The sequence below is a fragment of the Montipora capricornis genome, chromosome 8, assembly GCF_036669925.1.
Source record: "Montipora capricornis isolate CH-2021 chromosome 8, ASM3666992v2, whole genome shotgun sequence".
NCBI classification, from domain to species: Eukaryota; Metazoa; Cnidaria; class Anthozoa; order Scleractinia; family Acroporidae; genus Montipora; species Montipora capricornis.
Window position 1 is genome coordinate 8,757,538 of NC_090890.1, and position 21,538 is coordinate 8,779,075.

At 39.5% G+C, this 21,538-nt stretch overlaps 1 protein-coding gene and 1 long non-coding RNA gene across 3 annotated transcripts; one reads left to right on the forward strand and one right to left on the reverse strand.

The window, feature by feature from the left end:
* The first annotated feature begins 543 nt into the window (after window positions 1–543).
* Window positions 544–8,091, forward strand: LOC138060103 (battenin-like). 2 transcript variants are annotated; one of them, XM_068905811.1, is made up of 3 exons: window positions 544–653; window positions 1,316–1,846; window positions 6,061–8,091. In XM_068905811.1, the coding sequence occupies exons 2-3, from the start codon at window positions 1,348–1,350 to the stop codon at window positions 6,879–6,881; spliced, it is 1,320 nt and encodes a 439-aa protein (XP_068761912.1). In that variant the 5' UTR covers window positions 544–653; window positions 1,316–1,347; the 3' UTR covers window positions 6,882–8,091. The 2 variants fall into 2 exon arrangements, with proteins under 2 accessions (XP_068761912.1, XP_068761911.1); XM_068905810.1 differs by lacking the exon at window positions 544–653 and having other exon boundaries at window positions 1,084–1,846.
* Window positions 8,092–11,885: 3,794 nt separating this feature from the next.
* Window positions 11,886–20,009, reverse strand: LOC138059560 (uncharacterized). The gene is made up of 3 exons (XR_011134220.1): window positions 19,854–20,009; window positions 15,423–15,527; window positions 11,886–12,710 (listed from the first exon to the last, which is right to left on the reverse strand). It is a non-coding gene; the product is annotated as an uncharacterized lncRNA (long non-coding RNA).
* Window positions 20,010–21,538: the final 1,529 nt, after the last annotated feature.

The following is a 21,538-nucleotide window of genomic DNA, read 5'->3' on the forward strand; positions in this document are numbered from 1 at the left end:
AGCTTTTCTAGCTACCAATAACCGCCGTATCTACAATTCCAACCTCTTCCCCACTGAACCCTGGGGAGGGGAGGGGGGCTGCAGTGTGGGAGATAATTCTTGGGTTTCACTCACGTGATCAACAGCCATGTTTTTCAACGAAAACAATAGAAGACGTTAGCACAATAATAGGGAGCTTAAGATCTATGACGACGACGTCGACGAAAACGCCACAAAACAATAATATCATTGGTTAAAAGAGCATAAATAATCGTGCTGCACGTGCAGCACGGGTTTTAGCCCATATTTTTGCGGTTCTCTGCGTAACGGCGACGTGAAATCACTAAATTTGAGGTTTTGACGACAACGTGAGCATGCAACAAAGAATCTTTTATTCTCTATTTTCAGTCTGAAACCGCTCGTACCAATTTATTTTGAGGATCCTTCGCTCACATTGTACGACGTAAACGAGATGGAATAATCGCGAAAGACTTTTACTACAGCAAAGTTTTATTTTGAGGTGACGTTTTCGTCGACGTCGCCGCCCTAGATCTTAAGGTCCCTAATAGCTTTCAATTCCCGGAGGATTGGATCGGGACACCAACATGGCCGCCATTTTATTGTTTGGGGACACCAACATGGCGGCCGTGAAGTCATGTGAAATCCAAGAACAGGTAAATTAATAACGCCCCAAAGGTGAAGTTTCTCCACTAATTTTGCAACTTGTTGTATCAAAAGGGCCTGCGAGATACGATGAGTAACATGATATCCAGCTAGGCTACCGTTTTAGCGAATTCAGCAGCGATACTCACCGTTACGTCACCTATTATCATTAATGTGCTAACCAGAGATCTATTGGCTGTCGAAACAAAGGATTCTATTGCTCTGTGGTTGGCAAAATTCAAATAACGAAAGATCCTTTATAAACAGTGAAGTCTCCTATTTATTGATTTTGTTTACCGTTGATAAACAGTCATGCCTAAGCACCGTATCTCAAGCGGTCCTGGAAGAAGGTTTTCCAGAAATCAGTATTCGAAATCAGCGAAATACAGAAGTCACCTATTTTAAGTGAAGAAACTGGTAAGAAATGTGTGACTTCGAAAAACAATTGAACCAATATGGTTCACTGCTCGATCCACCGACAAAATATTCCAATTCACAACTCATGCGTATAACTTTGAATATCACCCATTGTCGACAAATGAGGCATAATTAACGATGCAGATTTGAAGAGTTTTGACTGGCATCCCGAAACGCTCAAAATACCACTTGCCTTTTTATTAGAATTGTCCAGAACAACACCCAATTAATCGAGTCAAGAATTTATTTGAATCAGCAGCTGGGCTTGAGCGAATAACGGTGCGAAACATGCAACTGGGAGAAGAATCCAAAGTAAAATGGCTTCTAATTCCCTTCTTCTTCGCGTATGGCTTGGTGATGGTTTTTCTCAGCGAGGTGGTAGCTCAAGCTTTACCAGACATGTTGAATGATACTTCATCTTTGAGTGAGATGGAAGGCAAACTCAATATCGCTGAAAGAAGCTCCTTTACAACGGAGGAAGCCGCCCTAGCTATCGGAGGAGCTGCAAAGTTAATCGTCAAAATCATCCTACCGTGTCAGACAACGCAAATCCCGTATCTCTTTCGAATTATTTTGCTCTTTGCATTCTATGCCGCGGGTCTAGGTATCGTTCTTGTCTCACATTCTCCTTTGGCGAGGCTGGTAGGAGTCGTTGCTTTTGAATCGGCAAGTGCCATGGCAGAAGTGACGTTTCTCTCTCTCACAGCTTTTTACGGTGAATATGCGGTCAAAAGCTTTGTGGCAGGAGGTGGTTTGAGCTTGGTAGCTGGACCGTTATATTACGCAGGTGAATTCTCATTTTATTTTAATATACTAGTATCAATTAAAAGAAATTTATGGCTTGCGAGAAAAGGGCCACCTTTCTAGCTTTATCAATAGGTATAGACCTTATTTGCTTAGATGTTTTTTTTTCTGATACACCTCATTTGATGCTAATGAAAATCTGATCCTTTGATCCTTAGCATGAATATCTCCGTCTTTGAGTCTTTAAGTATTGCCCAGCATTATCACATGACCTGTAAGGGGAAAGCAAAATGTACTCGCTTCTAAGGTCTACAGGGAATCTTTGCATGCTTACGCCTTAATTTGCCAAATATACTTTAAAAACCCACATACATGAACCTAGAATTTAAGAACCAGTTAGGCTAAAAATTTTATTTTAGAGCCCCCTTATATAAGAAACAGGTTAGCCTAAAAAATTAAACAGGTCCTTAGTTTAGAAAATGACCATGGAATTTCAGGCGACTGGAACAAATTGCACTTTGAACAATACCTTACTATTATTATAATTTTTTTATTATTAATTCATTATTTATATACCCTTGGAATTTTTAATGTACAATTCATGTATATTATATATTTATATACACTGTGCACCTTCTATTGTTATATATTGACCGTTCAATTACTGTGAAGCGTAATAATAATAATAATAATAATATTATTATTATTATTATTATTATTATTCAAACTGAACTGAGCAGATCTTGTTCAAAACTTATTTTTCATGCTTATGAAATGTGAAGGTATCAGCATCCTCATCAGAGGAAATCAGTCAAACCATATCATAGAGTGGATATCTTTTGTGGAAATAAGAGCTAATTTTAGAACCTACAATCTTGGACAAAACTAGTTGGGAAATGTGACGCTCTCATTTGTCTGTGTGATAAAGATTAAATTCTTCCCACTTTACCCCCCCCCCCACCCCATTCCAATGTTGGTTAAAAAAACGGGCAAAGGCTTGAACAGTATATTTTGCATCAAATTGTCAACATTGGTTTGGGGGGAGCGGGGGAAGGACCAATATACTTTGTAAGTGCATGCCAAATGATACTTAAGCTAGAATTTTTCCCAAGAGTTTTGTCCAAGAATGTAGATAGCCTACAACTACTGTAAATACCATTTTTATAAGAACCTATTTAGCTTAACTTGAAGAAATCTAGGTTCTTATATGCGGGTGTTTACTGTATGCCCATCGATGCAGCGAAAATTACAAGGTCATATGGATTTGAATCCCGTACGAGCCTTGATTTTTCAGACTTGCTTGCAACTGCTTAAGTTTGCTATCTAGTAAATTTTCATTTCGTGTCTCCTCTGCACTTCAAATATATGCTATTTTATATAAACAGAACTGAATATTGATAGAGCGCGTGCATTGCATAATTAGGTATCAGGCTCTGAAAATTGGCGCCCTATATATCATGATCACATATTTATTTGAGTACTATATTGCTTCCAAAATTTTGCATACAAACAATGTATGGAATTATGAGGGCTTTTACTGTTCACTAGTTTATGATTAAGGAACTAAAAGACTGAAAATTGGGGTGCGATTTGAAGCCAACTTTTTTATAATACGCTGCCTTCCAAAAGAAAATGGCTACCAAAAAGATTCCTATATGTTAAGGATTTAGGTTTCTGGGGAGAGGGAAAAAAACAGAAAAAGCAGACAAAAAGCTAACAGCGCGGAACAGAGAATCAAATCACCAAAACCCTGCTCGCTCGAGCCAGGGAAGTTTTAAATAAATTTCACTGGAAGAAGTTTTTCTTAAGCTAGCCTGAATGGAAGCATTTATTTCGCCGTATAACAATAACCAACACAAACACACGGTCAGATAAAAGATCGTTCGTGTTAAAATAACAGGGCGCATCTAAATTTGTGACTCCTCGATGATTCCAGTTATTCACGAGGACAAAAATTGTGGACTATACTGTGGAGGAAATCACGTTCTCCACATAACTTTAAGTTTGGTAATTTCACGTCGTTGATAAGAAGAGTTGGGCAATGAAATGAATGACAATTTGAAACTCAATTAAGCTGGTTATTGTCTATTTATGCAAATTTGTTCATCATGAGTGAAGGATTTTACTCACTTGATGACTATTATGCTCAAGACAAAAAGCTTTGTTTTATATGACATATTGTAACCCTTGAGGCTTCATTGCTGAGCCGTTTAGAAGTGTCTTTTAATTTAATAACAAACATGGAAAAATTTTCTTTAATACGATTGGCTAAGAGAAATGAAGTTTTTAGGTAATACAGTGCAGAATAGTGTTAATTCGGTGCAAAAAGAGTTAATTAACAAGCCAAGCAGTCTGATTGGTCAATGATCAAAGAACATCTTGGGTGCCCAATCAAATGCCAGCCCTGGATGGCACAAAATTTATGATACGTGATTCTTGATAAGTGACACGCATCCGTTGACAATTTAGTCCTATTAAAAGGACTGCACTTTTGTTCATAGTTGAAAAAAATTACGAGCCGATTATTTATTCCAATTTACACTCCAAATCATGTGATTATACCTATACTAATTGTTCAGTGTATATGAAATCAATATCGAACATTACATTGTCGTCACAACCCATTTTTTTCCATTAACGTATCCCCTGGATTGTAATAACAACAAGTACGGCAGCTATGATTACATAAACGTTATTTAAAAAAAGAACACTTCTTGTTAGTCAATAATTCCCAGTCCTTTGGCGTTGAAAGTGGTTACCAGCTTTCCAGGAGTGAATTGGTATGAAGGCGTGGTTGTTTAGAAAGAACACTGAATTGCTATCGTCAATTTTCGCCCTTTAAGACCATTGAGAAAGTGAGGCAAGGCCGGACGACAACGACAGCTAGGAGAATCTCATCAAAAAAAAATATCTTCGCATTTTCCTCATAATTTCGCTGTTATGTTAAGTCGTTTAGCTGGGAAAACGTGCACAAGCATTCCAGGAATAAAATTGGTAGAAAGGGTATGGATTTTTAGAGAGAACACGTTGTAGTCGGATGATCAACCGTGACTTCCTCCACATAACCACAACTTTGATCATTTCACGTCATTAGGAAGCTCAGTTAAAGTAAGCCGACTGCTACGAGAACATTATCTAAAAATACTATTTCCGAATGAGAGAAAACTGACTGACTTGGCCTCGCACTTAGCTGGAACGTCGCTTTATAGACACCCGAAAAAATTAAATTCAGCTGGCTACCACGGGAGTCGAACCCACGACCTCTGCGATGCCGTTGGAGCCAGCTGAATTTTTTTCAGGTGTCAAAAAGCGACATTTGCTTAAATTGTCCAGCTAAGTGCGACAATCGCTCAATTTTATCATTCCTCAATAACCTGCACTTCAAATAAACATTAATTTCATTTCATTGATATTTCCCTTTATTGGAATAATTTCGCAATTGAGTCTTTCGGTATAGAAAGTGTGTATCAACATTCCAGGAATGAAACTGGTATGAACTGTGTGGAGGCAATTTAAAGACAATTTAATATTTATTGTCAGGAGCTCGTGTCGTCCCGCATTAGGCCCGTTTTAAACGTCGCATTTTACATGTGTCGAATCTAATGCAAATGATCGAAAGCAATAGATTTTCAGTCTCAGTTACATTAGATTCGGCACTTGTAAAATGCGACGTTTAAAACGGGCCTAACCTGACATTTGGTGAAATGCGTGGCCATCTTAATTAAGATACCGGAAGAGTTAACGCGCGGGGAGTGGTAACGATTGTTTATAAATATAGCGGCCTCGGCGGCAAAGTTTGGTCTTTTTCCTCAGAAATAAGTTTACTGAATTGTTTAATTAAGTATGTCAAATACATTCAAAATTCTTCCTATCGAATGCGCTCGACACTGAGGATGAAGACATCGAAATTATTCTTGTGGATGCTTTGAGCCAAGTTCCGTCTAATGCTGACTGCATGACCGTTTGAAACTTAGCTGCAAGTCGAAAGCATGCGTACACAACGCGGAGGGTTTTTTTTAAAAAGAAATAGTCGGTACATTGAGCAACCAAAAGAACGTCAGTTAACAGACATGTTCCATATAATACTTTCAATGCTGTGTTCAGAAGCCATATTTTATAAGTATGGGTGACTGACATTATAAATTAACAAGCGATTACACTGACGAGAGGCAATCAGATTGAAAGAATCACCAGTAGTTTTAAAATGGTATATAATATGTAACTTTCTCGCTAATCTCAATTTTTCATTTTTTGCAGGAGTCTTGGAATGGACTTGTGTTTCACCGCGACTCGCCGTGGCTTTTATCGCACCACTCCTCCCTTGCTTTTTCCTTTTGTACGTTTTCATGAGCCGTTCTCTTTCAGCAGGCAAATCTCAAAACATTACCTTCCCAAGTGTTCGCTATGCTTCTATACGCAATCCAAGTAAAGAGCAAGATATACAAGAATTAAATTTCTCGAAAAAATTTACCCTTGTGTGGAGTCTTTTCATGATGATGACCTATATGTTCTTGCTCTACTTTGCGGATGAATTGTCGATGAAGGCTTTTGTAAAACCACTGGCATATCCGCACAAGGATCTTTACCCGATGGGTCGGTTGACGTACTACACATTTGCAAACGCCATCGGCAAATTTTTGGGGCGTGTGTATCTTTTGCTGGTCTCCATCACGTGCTCGTTCCTGGTCCCTTACTTGCAAATAAAAAGCACGTGGATCCTAGCTACCGTTGGAAGTATATTGTCGTTTCTACTCGTGTTTGGTTCGTGGTTTCGCTTTAAAACAGAAGTGGAATTTGTTGTGGCGTACCGTGTGGTGATTGGTTTCCTCACAGGAACCATTTACGCCAATCCAGCCTTGTTAGTTCACCAGGAAATTACAGCTGTCTCGAGAAGAGAACTTGCTTTGGGCATCCTCACATTGGGATCATCCGCTGGACTATATGCCGCTAGGCTGATGGAACTGTATTTACGATCACATTTGACAAAACACTGTTTGTTTGAACTCCAACTGGGTGGAAATTGTTTTCCCGTGAATTCTTATTTTGTGGATTGGCAGAACAACATACCTTGTTACTGAAAATCTCAAAGACCGTGAGTGCTTGAGAGAGACATATGTTGGCATCAAAGGGATAACTCAGTCCGCAATTCCTTTCGCGCCTTCCTTCATGTACCATGCATAACTGAAGTAGGTTGGGGATCTCCGCCTCCCCCTCGTGGCATGCCCTCTCTACAGAGGGAACTTGCGATCTCCGACGACGACATGACCGCAAACGTTCATCGAAAATTACAAGTTTGCGTTTTTGTTAACCCACTTCGTTGCATTGACTTTAACAAGTTCACCGAACTTTAGGGTCAGAAAGCAGTTAGTAGAATGGCTCTCATGATTAGGTAAAAAGGAAAAAAAGGCAGAAAAATATACCTCGGGAACAATGGAGCCCAGTTGTAAACACAGTAGAACTGCATCCTGCAATCAGGTAACAAAGATAGTCTTAAAAATTTAGCGAAACGTATTGTTGAATACGACAAGCTAAAATATGGTACACCATGACGCGCATAGAATTTGAGATATAAAACGGTGCAGAGATAATAATTCTTGATTCGCATTTCCGTCTAAGGTTGTAAGGTGCCTATTTACTTCACGTTCTAGTCAAATATCTATTCACATAGCCTGGAGATGCAAATTTGTATTTAGACAAGTTTTTTGTAAACTGTGGACACATATTGCAAGTTACGAAAGCCGAAAACGGCCTTCCAACTTCTGACTTCTGACTTCCGACTCCCGACTTCCGACTTCCGACTTCTGACTTCTGACTTCCAACCTCCGAGTTCCCACTTGGACTTCTTTTCCAGTTTGTTCACATTACGCACATCACACTTCGGTGAGACTAATTTGGATTACGTCAGTGAGATACATCGTGTTACTCTCCGCTAACGTACTGTTATGTTTCAGTACGTAGAGTCTTGATTGCAAATGTCATCTTAAGAATGTTCTTTAACATGCTCAACGTGCGTGACTAACGTTTGCTGTGATATTATAGGTTGTTTCGTCTTATTATTGTTTCCCACGCGTTATGTCCATCGAAGGACGTTTTACCCGATTACACACCCGCACTACGCAAAGATAAAGATGTGGAGGGAGAGATCGCAATTAGAAGCTACTTTTTGCAAGGGTTTACTAACGCTGAAATCGTTGGTTTTCTGGCTGTACAACATGGCATAGTTCTTTCTGTGCGTACCTTGAAAAGAATTCTAAAACGTTTGAGACTGGGTGAGGCGCACAAACGAATCTCCTCTTGGACAGATAGTCTTTGCTATTTTGGAAGAATTGAAAATTTCGTGTGGCTCCTTCATGGGTTATCGTCGACTTACAAGGCGCTTGAGAAGGAAGTGTAATTTGCAAGTAAGACGGGATACCGTCATGAACTCCCTGTGTGTTATAGATCCTGAAGGTGTGAAGGACCGTAAAAGACGTAGCCTGAAAAGTATAGCAATCCAGGGCCAAACTTTGGCACGTCGACGGGTGGGATAAACCTGCATCCTTCGGATTTTTTTATTCACGGAGCAGTTGACGGCTTTCCAGGCGAATTCTTTGGTTGGAGGTCGATTCAACAAACAAGAATCCTAGAGTTATTGCTGCGCACCACCTCATTACAGTGCGACGACTGAAAGGAGTACCCAGAGGGATGCGTTGCGACAAGGGAACGGAAAATACAATAATTGGAACGCTTCAACAATTCTTTCGATGGCATGACTTTGAAGATTTCGAGGAAGGAGGAAACTTTATTCAAAGAAAAAGTAGTGGAAATCAACGCATTGAAGCCTGTGGTCTCAATTTCGCTAGTGCGGTGGGTGATGGTGGATAAGTTTGTTTAAGGACCTACGGGATTCTGGTTTGTACGAAGACGATTACCTTAGCACGGAGTGTTTGAAATTTTGTTTCCTACCTATCCTTCGTCGGGAACTACATCTCATTGCCGAGCAATGGAACACACACAATATTCAACAACAGAAACTATTTGTAGTAGAGGGTGCCAAAGCAGATGTCGTGTTTTTTCTGCGAGAAGCCAATGGAACACACAATTACTTGCTAAATGTCGACATAGAGGATGTAAATGCTTGTCAAGAAATGTTATCAATTACAACGAAGATTTAGAAGAGTTAGTGACATTAATCAAGCCAGATTATGAGCCACCCTCAAATGAGAACGAGGCCCTCACATTATATTGCGAGATAACTTTTAGTGGCCTAATATTGTGAAAACGAAACATATACTCACGTTACAGGAAATGTCATTACATAGGACTTTTGTCCAAGGTTATGTCTGTCACTCGGTTGAACAAATTTGATTGGAGAACATAATGCCGGAATTAACCTCTTGATAGACAAGCCTCTCCTCTTCGTCACCGGCTGAAGGATGACAAGATGTGCACTTTCTCCGTAATGGGGGAAAAGGGTTCACTTGGGCATTGGTGGGCCTCTCGACATAAGTCCTTATAGTCGCCTTCCTTTTACTAGTAAACTGCTGTAGTTCCCCCAACCCCCTCTTCAGTGCACGCCTAGCGCAATTTAACCCCAACCGAAATGCAGAACTTTGCTCTGATCATTTTCTCAACTGTATACAAACTTTCAAGTTATATCATGATTTGATTACAGAAAGGAAAGAGAACAAAACGTCTTTTTATTTCCGTCATATTATCTGGAGCTTTCATAGCTAATAATACCATTGCTGAGCTGGCTGGACCATTGATAACGAAAAGCAGTTCACTGAAAACATATCCATAGACATGTTATGGTAAAAGTATGGAACATTTTGAAGCTGCCGACCGGCGTTCGTAATACAGTTCCAAAGATATCGTGCTTACGAAGCCAAAAATCGGCAAATAGAGAGTTTTCACATAAAATACCCCTCTTAAAAAATGCTTCACAAAATGCGCCACTGCAAGCGTGTTTCGTTACAACGTGTGCCAAAATACCCCGTAATTTACTTACTTCCTCGTCCATGTTTGCACGCAAGAACACCAAAACTCAACGTGGAAAATGAGGGAGCCTGATGTCTAGATTCTAAAGTCGGAAGTTGGAAGTTGAAAGTCGGAGGTCGGAAGTCGGAAGTCGGAAGTCGGAAGTCAGAAGTCAGAAGGCCCTTCTCGGCTTTCGTAGCAAGTGGACACATTGATTTAATATTGACACTTTTCAACCTGATTTATTTTGACATTTGGACATATACATCTAAATTTCAACATATATTACGAGATTTCGACATTTTTAGCCTATTTGACAAGCATACTCATTACTGAAAGAAACGTATATATTAGAACATGTCGAACCCGCCGGCTATAGAAGAGAGTGATAAATGTTCCTTGCATTTATCTGGGTAATTTAAGCAATTACCTCGTATAGGGATTCGAACCAATGACCTCTGCGATGCTGGTGCAATGCTCTACCATTTCTTGCATTGAGTCCTTTCACGGAAAAAAATGAGCCCCACAAATTCACCAGTTCCCAACTGAGTGGCTTCATAGCTCAGTTGGTACCGAAGTTAATCCCTGTCGGGCGGGGTTAGTACTTGGATGGGAGACCGCCTGGGAATACCCCGTGTTGTAGGCTTCCCGTTCTCGTTCTGTACACTTGATTATCTCAAATAATCTCAGTTTCCTCCATGAAAGGTTCGAATCCCGTTGAAGCCGCTTGAATTTTTCAGGTGTCTGTAATATGACAATTGCTTAAATTAACTAGTTAGAGCGGTTTTCAATTGAGTATCGAAAGTAATTAGCAAATTGCTTTGGTTTTGCATTACTTCACTCAGTGATTGGTTCAAAGTTCTCGTGCCACTTTTCTAACCAATCAGAAGTAAAACCAAAACCAGTCGTGGCTCGCGCGTGCACATTTTCCCGCGCTTTGTGTCGGCTATGTGTAATTACTTCGAGTTTTGATTGGTTTACTGGATTGTCTCGGTCCTTTTGATTGGCCAAAGTAATTACTTTGGTTTTGGCTTTACGACGCTCAATTGAAAATCGCTCTAAGTGCGAGGACCACTTCTTCATTTCATACTATTACTTTTACAAATTTTTCATATTTCAGTGACGCAGGCTTTTCGCACATTTTTACTTTATATCCTTATATTAGTTTTAAACGCAGAGTGTGGAGCGTGACCAGCAGCCATATTGGATTACTGAAACAAAACAAAGTATTTGCATAAAAATAGAGTTGAATTCCCTGAGGATTAGTTTGGTACACCACCATGGCCACAATTTCTTTGTTTTGGAACACCAACATGGCCACCTTGACCTCATGTGAAAACGCTTTATAGATGGTTTTCTACCAATCCCCAAGGACACAAATAACAATAAAGTCTTGAGCAAAGGATGGTTCACGAACCAAAGAAGGTGATGAGAGATCTTTTGTTTTTGTCCACCAACATGGCGACGGTGACGTAGAGCGGCGAAAACTTTACTTTCATACTAGCTAGTTTTAAGAGTAGCGATAAGCCTTACTTGAATTCTTAAAATTTATTATATTTTCTACTCCATAAATGGTTAGTCGCCTGCCATTTTCTCAATCCCGGTCGCTTCCATAAGGTATTTTTTCCTTAATCAAATAAACCGTATTCATAAATGGCGGCTAGGTAATTATTCTTTTGTCTTTATGCTAATCATCCTAACTAGCCTCGTTAGCACGAGCAAAATGCAAAAGAATTTTTGTTCCAAAGTGAGGCTGGTTAGGATGATTAGCAAAAGAATAATTTCTTGACCGCCATTTATGAATACGGTCTATAAACTCGAACTTCAAAGGACTAATCTGCCATAGTTATATGTCACAACCAAAGACCATGAAAGACGTGAAGCAGTCATTAAGGCAGTTCCTTCAATTTTCGATGTCAAGTCATTTGAACTTATATATGTCAGGACGAAAACAGAAAAAGGAGGGAGATTCAAATTCTGGTAAAAAACGTAATGATTTCTTGGAGTTGTGAATACCGAAAAAAATTCATACCAATCAAAGCAAGAAGAAATCCTGTAAGACTGAAAAGTTTCGTCTGTTCCTTAATGAAAAATACAACGTCTACAGCACAAAGACCCCACAATGCATTGCAAATGAAATTTATTTTTGTCTCTGGATGATGTGCGCACATTAACTGCGCAAGGTCATTATTATTTAAGTATCAAATGTATTTAGCGCTGGGTCAATAATTGGGGACGCCGCTGTACAGAAATCAAATCAACTGACATTAAATCACAGGATGCTTTGTTTAGGAAGGGAGAAAACTGGAGTACCCGGGAAAAAACCTCCCGAAGAAGAGTAGTGAACCAACAAAACTCAACCCACTTAAGATGTCAAATTCGGGAATCGATCCCGGTCCACATTGGTGAGACGCAAGCGCTCTCACCATGGCGCCAGCAGGCTACTATAAACGTATTATGTGAATTTATCGATTTTATTTACAATTGCAATTGAAACAGCAGCATCACCAAAAACAGTTTGCTAACGCTACAAACGACCAAGACAGAAGATCCATGCAAATCCAGTTGCCATTATAATCTTTGTATGTGAGATGTTTCTTTTTGGTGCAGAAGCCTTCTCTGTATTACTTTTGTTTTGGGCCTTGTCCTCATTTCCAAGAACACTTGATTGTAAAGAAGCAGTGCTGCTTAGCAGAGCCGTATGCAGCGGCCGTATGCAGCGGCCATAGAAGAAAACGACGATGCTGTAGCTAATATAAAAGGTGACAATGTCGACGGCGGCATCGTGGGAAACGACGAGGATGTCAGCCGCGTTCCCGGGGAGGAAGAGAGAAGACGCTGGGAACGACTTTGCGATGATGTAGCTGAAGTGAGCGGAGATAACGTCGACGGCGATGGTGTCCGCAATGGCGATGACGATGCTGTCGATGTAGAATTAGAATTATTCCCTGTTGATATAATACAAAGAGAGGAAATTACTAAGAGGGTACACAGTAAAATTCACCGGGTCATTTCGAAAATAAAAGCACGCCTATTACAGATATCTGATGAAAGATCTAAGAAATCGGAAAATTCTTTTTTGTAACGTGTTTGCCAAGATTTCCATCCCTCTCTTCGCTAAATTTTAGTCCTTTAAAAAAGTTGACTACCATTTTTTACCTTACAAAACAAAGATAACTACTGTTCACCCCTCCCTTCCTCAACCACCAAAAATAGCTCCAGGCGACTTAATAAATCAAATTATTATATGACTAGCCCTTGGTTGGAACCCACAGGGAAGTAGATGGAGAGGGAGACCGTGTAACAGCTGGAGGAGAGACACAGACCGCACCATCCAGTCGAGAGGTCTCTCTTGGCACCAGCTCGAACACCTGTCCAGGGACAGAGGGGACTGGAGGGACTTTGTCAGTGGCCTATGTTCCGAGATGGAATGATAAAAGCTTCAGATCAGATCAGATCAGCTTCGTGAGCTGGTAAGACGAACCAAATCCCGCGCTGTGATTGGCTACCCGAGCGGGCAAGATGGAGCGGCTCGGGATTTCTCGCTTGGTCCTACAAGATCAAAGGTCATTTTTTTGGTGTTTTATCCTATATAATAAATCCTTTATTGACCAAGCTTGTTCGGTCAAGATGACTGGATATTGGTCTCGTTCTTTCTTTGCGCGTTTATGGACCTCGACGCATAAACAAGCAAAAAAAGAACATGCCAATACCCAGCCATCTTGACCGAACAAGCTTGGCCAATAACCCATATTTATTTAACTGTAAATTTTGCGAGAGCGGGAGTTATGTCAGTCTAAAAAAAATTGTCATTGGCTCTTGAACTGTTTATGACTTTTCTGGACCAGACATGCCCAAAATTGAGTTAAATTAGAGGAATCGGTAGTTATTTATCGTAAAAACGTTAAACCTGGACGTTTACGCCCTCGCCATATGTGGGTTGGGTTTGTTCGTTCTCTACTCTGCTCCGATAGGTTTTTCTCCTGGTTCTCCGGTTTTCTCCTCTCCTCAAAAACCAATCAAGATTTGATTTGATTTGTTCTGATTTCAGTTGATTTGTAGCCTTCCCAATTAGTAGAGCAATCGCGCTCGGCTAAATAACTTTGAGACTTAAAATAAGGTGATTATATTCTTCTTCTTCTTCTTCTTCTTCTTCTTCTTCTTCTTCTTCTTCTTCTTCTTCTTCTTATTATTATTATTATTATTACTATTATTATTATTATTATTATCATATTATCCTGTTCCCTTACTTTGGTTTAAAAAGCAACCAAATCTCGAAATGCTTGAAATCCCGGGTGTACAGTTCAAGTTCCACTCTTTCGTCAAGTTTGAAGATATTTTTCTCTTCAGAATACTCGCTAAATCTTTCTATAACAAGGACCACTTGAACCACTCTCAAAAGTCTCAGGTCATTAGACTGCAATTGTTTTTACATTGGAAAAACGAAGCGACTTCATGAGAGAAGAAGACGCCTAGTGGCGTTTACGTGGGATGTGATTGATGACTGAGGCCGCTTGAGAGTTATAAGCCAAGTGTTAGGAGTGGGTAAAAAGCTTTGGTACATGTCATGATAACAGAACACAAAATTACGTTTTGGCACCTAAAGTACAATCCAAGCTGACCAATATTCGCAACGCGTCAAATACAAAGACAGCGAAAACCGATCAAATATATTATTGTCTGGAAAACACAATGGTTGGTTACTCCGTACTGAGGAACTAACCAATAGAAACGTGTTGGTTACGTAATTCTTGCATAGTGTATGAGCGCAGAACAAAAGATTGTGCACGGTCGTGGACTTTCCAACCTAAATCTTGGCATCTTTGTTTGCTCCTTTGATGTTTAAAGTCTCTGCTTACGAGCCAAAAGGCCCATCAGGCAGGCACTTATCTCCGGCTTCATTAGCATGAAGCGACTAGGAGTATTTCCACTCCCCCCTGGATGGGATGCTAGTCCATCGTAGGGTTACCCCCAGCATTTCGCCGGTACCCATTTATACACCTGGGTGAAGAGAAGCACCGTGAGAGTAAAGTGTCTTGCCCAAGAACACAACACAATGTCCCCAGCCAGGACCACTCGATAGAGTCGAGCACTCTAACCATGAGGCCGAGCTTCAAAACCAAACTATGATTACATGGAGCAATAAATTGTGGCCGATAACCCAAGAGAACTGTTTTAGAGCAACGTGCACAAGTTAACAGCAAGCTGTAAATTCTTTGCGATCACACAATAGAGTAGAGACCTCTGCCAACAGGACTTAACTTTAGTGAAAATCACAAGCACGTGGCTTATTACAATATACGACTAACGGAGCCCAATTTATATCGTGGTATGCCACAGGCATCCATGTAAAACTGAACATTTCAAGTCCCTCGTTAAAAAACGACCGCACTCCAGCCATTGCTGATCACGTTAAGGCTACTGGACAAAACATCAAAAGGGATCACTTTGACATTTTAGCGCATTTTATTGTAAACTTAAAGAAACACATGATTGCAATGCATTGCAGGCCATTGTGCTATTATTAAGATCGGATTATTAATGGTTATGAAAAATAAGGGCAGTATTCCTTGGAACGTTAAACTAGGGACTGCTGCATGGAGATGAATTTAAGAACGATTGAATGATCGGATAAGTAAATAAATAAATAAATAACTCACCACACAGTTGGCAAGATAGAGAACACTGCGACTTTATGAAGTCATATTTTTCACAAGAATCCGGATTTGCATGTTTTGGGCATTGATCATTGTGGTCTTGGCACACTAAGAAAAAAAGAAGGAAACAAATTATGGACTTACATGTGACGTTGTTGGAAACTTCGGTGGTGCACCAGGATCACACAGTGATTAATCAAAGAACGACTCACAACGGGCACGCAGGAGCCAAATATTGCGTTAGAATTTTAAAGTGGTACGATGATAAAAAAATCACTTCCTTTTTTCTTCAGATCTTGAAAGTGTATTTGTTTAACGACTACCTGGCAAAATTTTGAGCTTTGATTTTTATCCAAAGGCTGTTTACTTTGAATGTAATGTTTAGATTTCACGGTCCGCCATTACTCACGTTCAAAACTGGCCGACTGGACCTCAGAGGGTTGGATCTAGGAAAAAGTGACGTCATTCACTCAATAGCTTCAAATTGCGTGTAAACGCAGTTTGCAATGTATGCAAAACACTAGTTGAAAATCTGAAAGCCCAAAACTCCCGTGCTGCATCTTAATTCAGTCGCGTACAAACGCATTGCACTCTTAAACTAATGAGTCTTTGACGTCATAGCTCTCCGGATTGGCGGACCATTAAATAGGAAAATTACAGTTAAAATAAACAAGTGCCTTTTTGAAATTTTGGCTTAAAACTTGGGTCACTTTGTATTTACTTAACATAGTTTTGAAATCCAAAGGAAAAAATTATAATATTTTGATCCGCAGTAGTACCACTTTAATGTTGACTGTATCTTTCCCCAAAGAATTTGCGCAAGGTTTCACAAGATTCCATAAGACTGCAGATCTAGACGGGTGTGCACGCTATGTAAGAACTGTTTAAAATTGTTTGAAGTTGAAAAGTTTGGGCTGATGATGCATGCTGTCTGACTTACAAGCCAGCTACCACCATACCACAGGGGTGGAATTGGAACTAGGGGGTGTTTAATAGAAACCCCTTGGCCATTAGATGGAAACATAATACCGTCGAGCAGCAGTTGAGGGTTTAAAAATACCAAGCGTAGCTGAGTGTTTTTCGACCAGATAAAACACGTGCTGCGAGTTTTTTGAACGACTTAAAAAACACTCCACAAAACGTGTGTCCCTCTGGACTCAAAGCAATGGTTCAAATTGTAAGAGGAGAATATTAGCATACCAGAAAAACAAGCTATGCCTTTTTAGCCTTCTTTATACAAAGAATACTAACGAGGAGTGTTTTATCAGGATATAAAGCTCATGAACGTGACGTTGTATCGGTGTTTTGAAAGGATGTTAGGCTCATGATTATGAATGAGTCTTTATAAAGTATTCTGAAAGATGATATTCAATTTTTGGGTGATGCATAATTGATACGCCGTTTGAAAGTAATCCGATAAGGCAGATATTTTGTCTTCGCAAACAGACGCAGATTTCCGTCCTGATATCGAATTCTTACGCCTTCAAAAATCCCATTTTTAGAAGAACTATCCTTTTACAACTTTGAATGTAAAACGTGTTTGATGTAACATTTTATTTTGATTTAAACATTTGTTATTATTCTATGTCATTCAGGAAGGCTAAGCCATGCGACATTTTGCCTTTAATTTAGTCTATCATTATACGGCCAATTATAGACTCCATCAGTCACTTTTGGGAAAATGTAATATTAGCGACCCCAACTTAGTCGCTTCTGTTTATGTATAAACCTTATCTAAATCTTATTTAAATCTTGTCGGAAACTCTCGGCCATTATAGTCAACCCAGTCGTGAAAATGGGACCCCATCCAGTGGCACATCCACATTAGGCCATTAATAGGAAGTACCCCCTCCCCCCCGGGACAGAGGCTCAGTAGACAACAGGCATTCGCTCTCCTTCCTTGTGTGCTCAAGGAATATAAATGAAGACCCAACTAGAGATTCCTATTTGAGTGAAAAGATTAAGGGTGGCTCACACCAATTTCAACAGTTGAAAGAACGTTCTTATTAAAAGGACTGACACTACAAAACGTCATCACTTAACAGAAATGTTATGGTCCCATATCAAACACCACTTATTGTGATGTAAGGAGTTACCTTGGCAACAGGAAAGCTCTGCAAAAACACTTTATATTTTGGCTTTAGCTGCTCATATCTCAAAAACGAACTCGGTGACCCCCATTTTTTATGTCTGAAATGTAATCAGCATGCTAGAATGAAACTTTCTGCAAAGATTGAAAAATTCTCTGCAGCGGTTTCAGCGTCACCTTAAATAATTGAAACTTACACAGAAAATATTTTGAACTTTGCAGAGTTTCATTTTGGCCTGCTGATCACTTTTATGCAATAAATTATTTGGGTGACCAAGTTCGTTTTTCAGATATGAGCAACTAAAGCCAAAATATAGGGTGTTTTTGTGACGCGTTCCTGTTGCCATGGTAACTTGTTACGTCACTAATGACTGCATGTTGTTCAAAAATAATTGATGTTTTAGATGGTACCATGCATAGCATTGCTGTTACGTGATAAAGTGTTGTAGTGTCAATCCTTATAATAACAAGGTCTCTTGAAAGTGTTGAAACTGGGTTGAGCCATCTTATTTAAGGTAAAGTGGCATCAATTACTCTCCATATTAAAACCCACTGTAACAATAGCTACAGCAAAAAGAAAACTTAATCATTCAAAAAGCCATGCAATCTTCTGTGTTATTTACAGCGATTAACTCGAGTGAAAGATGAGAATGTTTATCACTGAACCTGATCTCGAAACCTTTTAATAAAAGAAAGAAAGGTAAAATAAGCTTAAAACGCCACATTTTCAGTCTGACCCCAGTTTAATGAATGGTGGACTTTGTTCCTTTAACAGTACTAGTAGTTTAGTTTTTTTCTTCGATGCAAGGCCTCTCCGGAAGGAAACTTACTTTTGAAGTCATTCACAAAATAAACCAACTTAATTGCAGTGCGTCTTTAAGTATCACCCTTCTTCGCCTGCTTGTCTCCACAAGCTTTTAGACGTGATTGGCATTTTCGATTGATGAATCACAGCTCAGTTCACACGATCTGGAACCATATAAGATAAAAATCAATCTATACTGTTACTTTCTTTTTCGAACAAATAGCTCACTGAATGGATATCAAGAGCACGATTGTAGTGGAGATGCTCGAAAGTTGCCATGATGTCAAGCTATTTCACTGAGTTCTTATACTCACAAGAGTCCACGCGGGGCAGGCTTGAGCCGAGAACAAAAATATTGACGAAAAGGGTATCAATTTGGCTAAGCCAAATCTCCAGCGGTGTGAAAAAGAAATATTCAATCAGTAACGAATGATTGACACGCTTGTCAGATAATTCCACAGTTTGCCCCGAACGCAAAAAGGCACCTTTGTGAAGACTTCGAACGTCCGTTTGACTCAATCAGCTGCAACGATTGTTGAAAAAACTAACAGGAAAAGATACCGTTAAGTAATTCGTTTCCTAGTGATGTGTTTTTGTAACAGAAACTGACTTTTTTTGGGTTTTTCACCGTTACTTCTGAGCCGTATGGGAGTTTGGGGCTCACAGGCCTGCAACAATTAAGTTATTTTGTCTGTCCTTTCAAGAACGACTTATCAAGCCCACTGCGTTTGTTGCACTGGCTGACTGAACTCTTAACATGGCCCAAATTAAACGTCACAAGAATTAATTATTCTAGTCCACCACTATCAAAAAACAAATCTGGAGCAGGTTGAATCAAAATACAACTAAAAACTCAAAACCCTGACCGTGTAAAGACAGTAAAGACAAAGTCTGGTAAAATCTCAGACTTGAGATCTGCGCGTGGCACACTTGTTGAATTCCTATACGCCGTCTTCACACATCTTTGATTTCGTAGATGAAGTATATCATCGACTTCTAATATGTCTAACTGGTGCATGATTAAAAATAACAGCTAGTAGATTAGAAAAATAACTTAAGAACTTATTGTAAAAGAAGAGATCACACAGGTTTTGGCAAGTCAAACAAACTTTAACAAGAACTGTGCATCAAAACCATCTCTGAGACTATTTTATACAATTTTATCAATATTGCAAATCTCAAAGTTTGAGTCAGGAATCAGGATGGAAAACAAAAGGTGTACATTAAGTTTTGGTCACTCTTAAAGCGAAACCAAGTCCCTACCTCGCAGATGACATACTCCAACCATGAAAGCAAACTGTTACCGATTTTAAAAATGACCGAGAAGATGAAGGAAAAGAGTTAAAGGAAGTTTTGATAACCGTGCAGCTTTGTGAACGCGGGACAGAAGCTTATTAAAGATATGACTCAGTGGATCGCAAAAAATTATATTCTCCCCTTGTAACTCACATTCAACCGTATCTAGAAACTGTCCCTCTAAAGTAAAATATAAGTCGGCTGAAGTCCAAAGGCTAAGCCACTGAATGCCAAGAAAACGTACCTGCTTCAGTGAAACGGTTCATTAAAGAACAAAATGACACTACGAGGAAAACTGCGTTCAAGAACACCATGAATATCAGTGAATATCAGTGAACGGGCTTTAAGATCCGTCTAAGATGATGGGTTCTGTGTTATGTAACTGGTATTCAAATTTTAATCATTTTCTGACGGGAGTTGCTACCCGTAATACATCATCGGATTTTAAAAGGTCAAGGCGACAATAGCTTGAAGTTTCGTCAAAAAGAGGTGATGACGGTTGAAACATGAAGGCCTGATAAACCGAATAAACAAAGACTTTGTGCTATAGTATTGAAAGATTACAATAGTTGTTATCATTAGCAGAGCCATTGTTATTAACTCTAAACATTTTTGTTGTCGTTTTGTTTTTCTACATCCCCCAAGGGTTCATATTTCACGTGCTTCGCCTGCAATAAACATTGTCTACAAATTCTTTTCACATTCTAATAATCTCCTCAGTCAAAAGCCCATAGTGTCTAATCTGCAACCCTGTCAAGCATCTTAAAAATGTGAAATGAAATTATGAAAAAGCGCCAGCAAGACATTATATCTGTTAGTCGTGACAAAATGCTGAAACGACCACTCAGCGATGACGGACCAGATGCAAAACTGAGGCAAAGGAAACCACCCACACAAAAAAAGATGCCAAGAAGTGAATAAGAGAGCTCAAAGGTAACCTCTTTTAACCAAAAATAATGATACGACAATATTGTCCTTAATCTTGGAATGTTAATCTGTTTGGTATCGAGAGAGAGTCATTTCAACCATTGCGGTTATACAATGATTATAAGAACTTTGGTTTCGAAGCGTGCGACCTGTCTCAAATGCTGTTAGCGCGAACGAAAACATGCGGAAAGTGGTGTGTTAATTACGTAACGAGAGATGCTGAGAAATGCCGTTTTATGACAACTTAAATATGCCGCAAAAAACCGTTCAAAATTACATCAGGGAAATATCGATATCGAAAATTGAATTTCCGCTATGGAAATTGATTTTCGAGGTCGCGTTTATGTTGGGCTTGTCACAACTTCGAAAATGTCACAATTAGCAATATCGGGGACGAGGTCTGAAATCTATAATCGCTACGGGTGATCGCTACGGGTGAATCCGCTACCGGAATCTTCAGAAACATATTTTTGTTTCGGTAGGTAGCGGCAGTGATTACCCGACCTTTAAAACCCATCCGACCCTCGGGTTTCAGGAATCTTTCATACTTCCTTAGAACTACTTTTTAAATTATCGGCGTGGCCTATCCATTTTTAAGCACACTGGACAATTTGTTTGCGTGGGTCATTGTGCTGCGCCGGATATTTTTTGTTGATTTTTTGTTTGTTTGTTTGTTTGTTTGTTGTATTTAAACGCTTATCTACTAGTTTATAAAAAAAAACTTTAAAATGCTTTGTAAATTATCGGCTTGGGCTATCCAGTTTTTTAAGCACGCTAGACAATTTTTTTTGCATGGGTCATTGTGCTGCGCCGGATCTTTTTGTGTGTGTGTGTGTGTGGGTGGGTGTATCTACTAGTTTGTACGTAACCAATTTGTTTGTACCAATTCTGATATATGACGTAGTCTTTATTAAATGTAAGATGGTTTCATCGGCATATTTTTAATATGGAAAAAGCCTGAATTTATTTGATTTATTTCTGAGGGGTTAAGGGGCGGCTCTA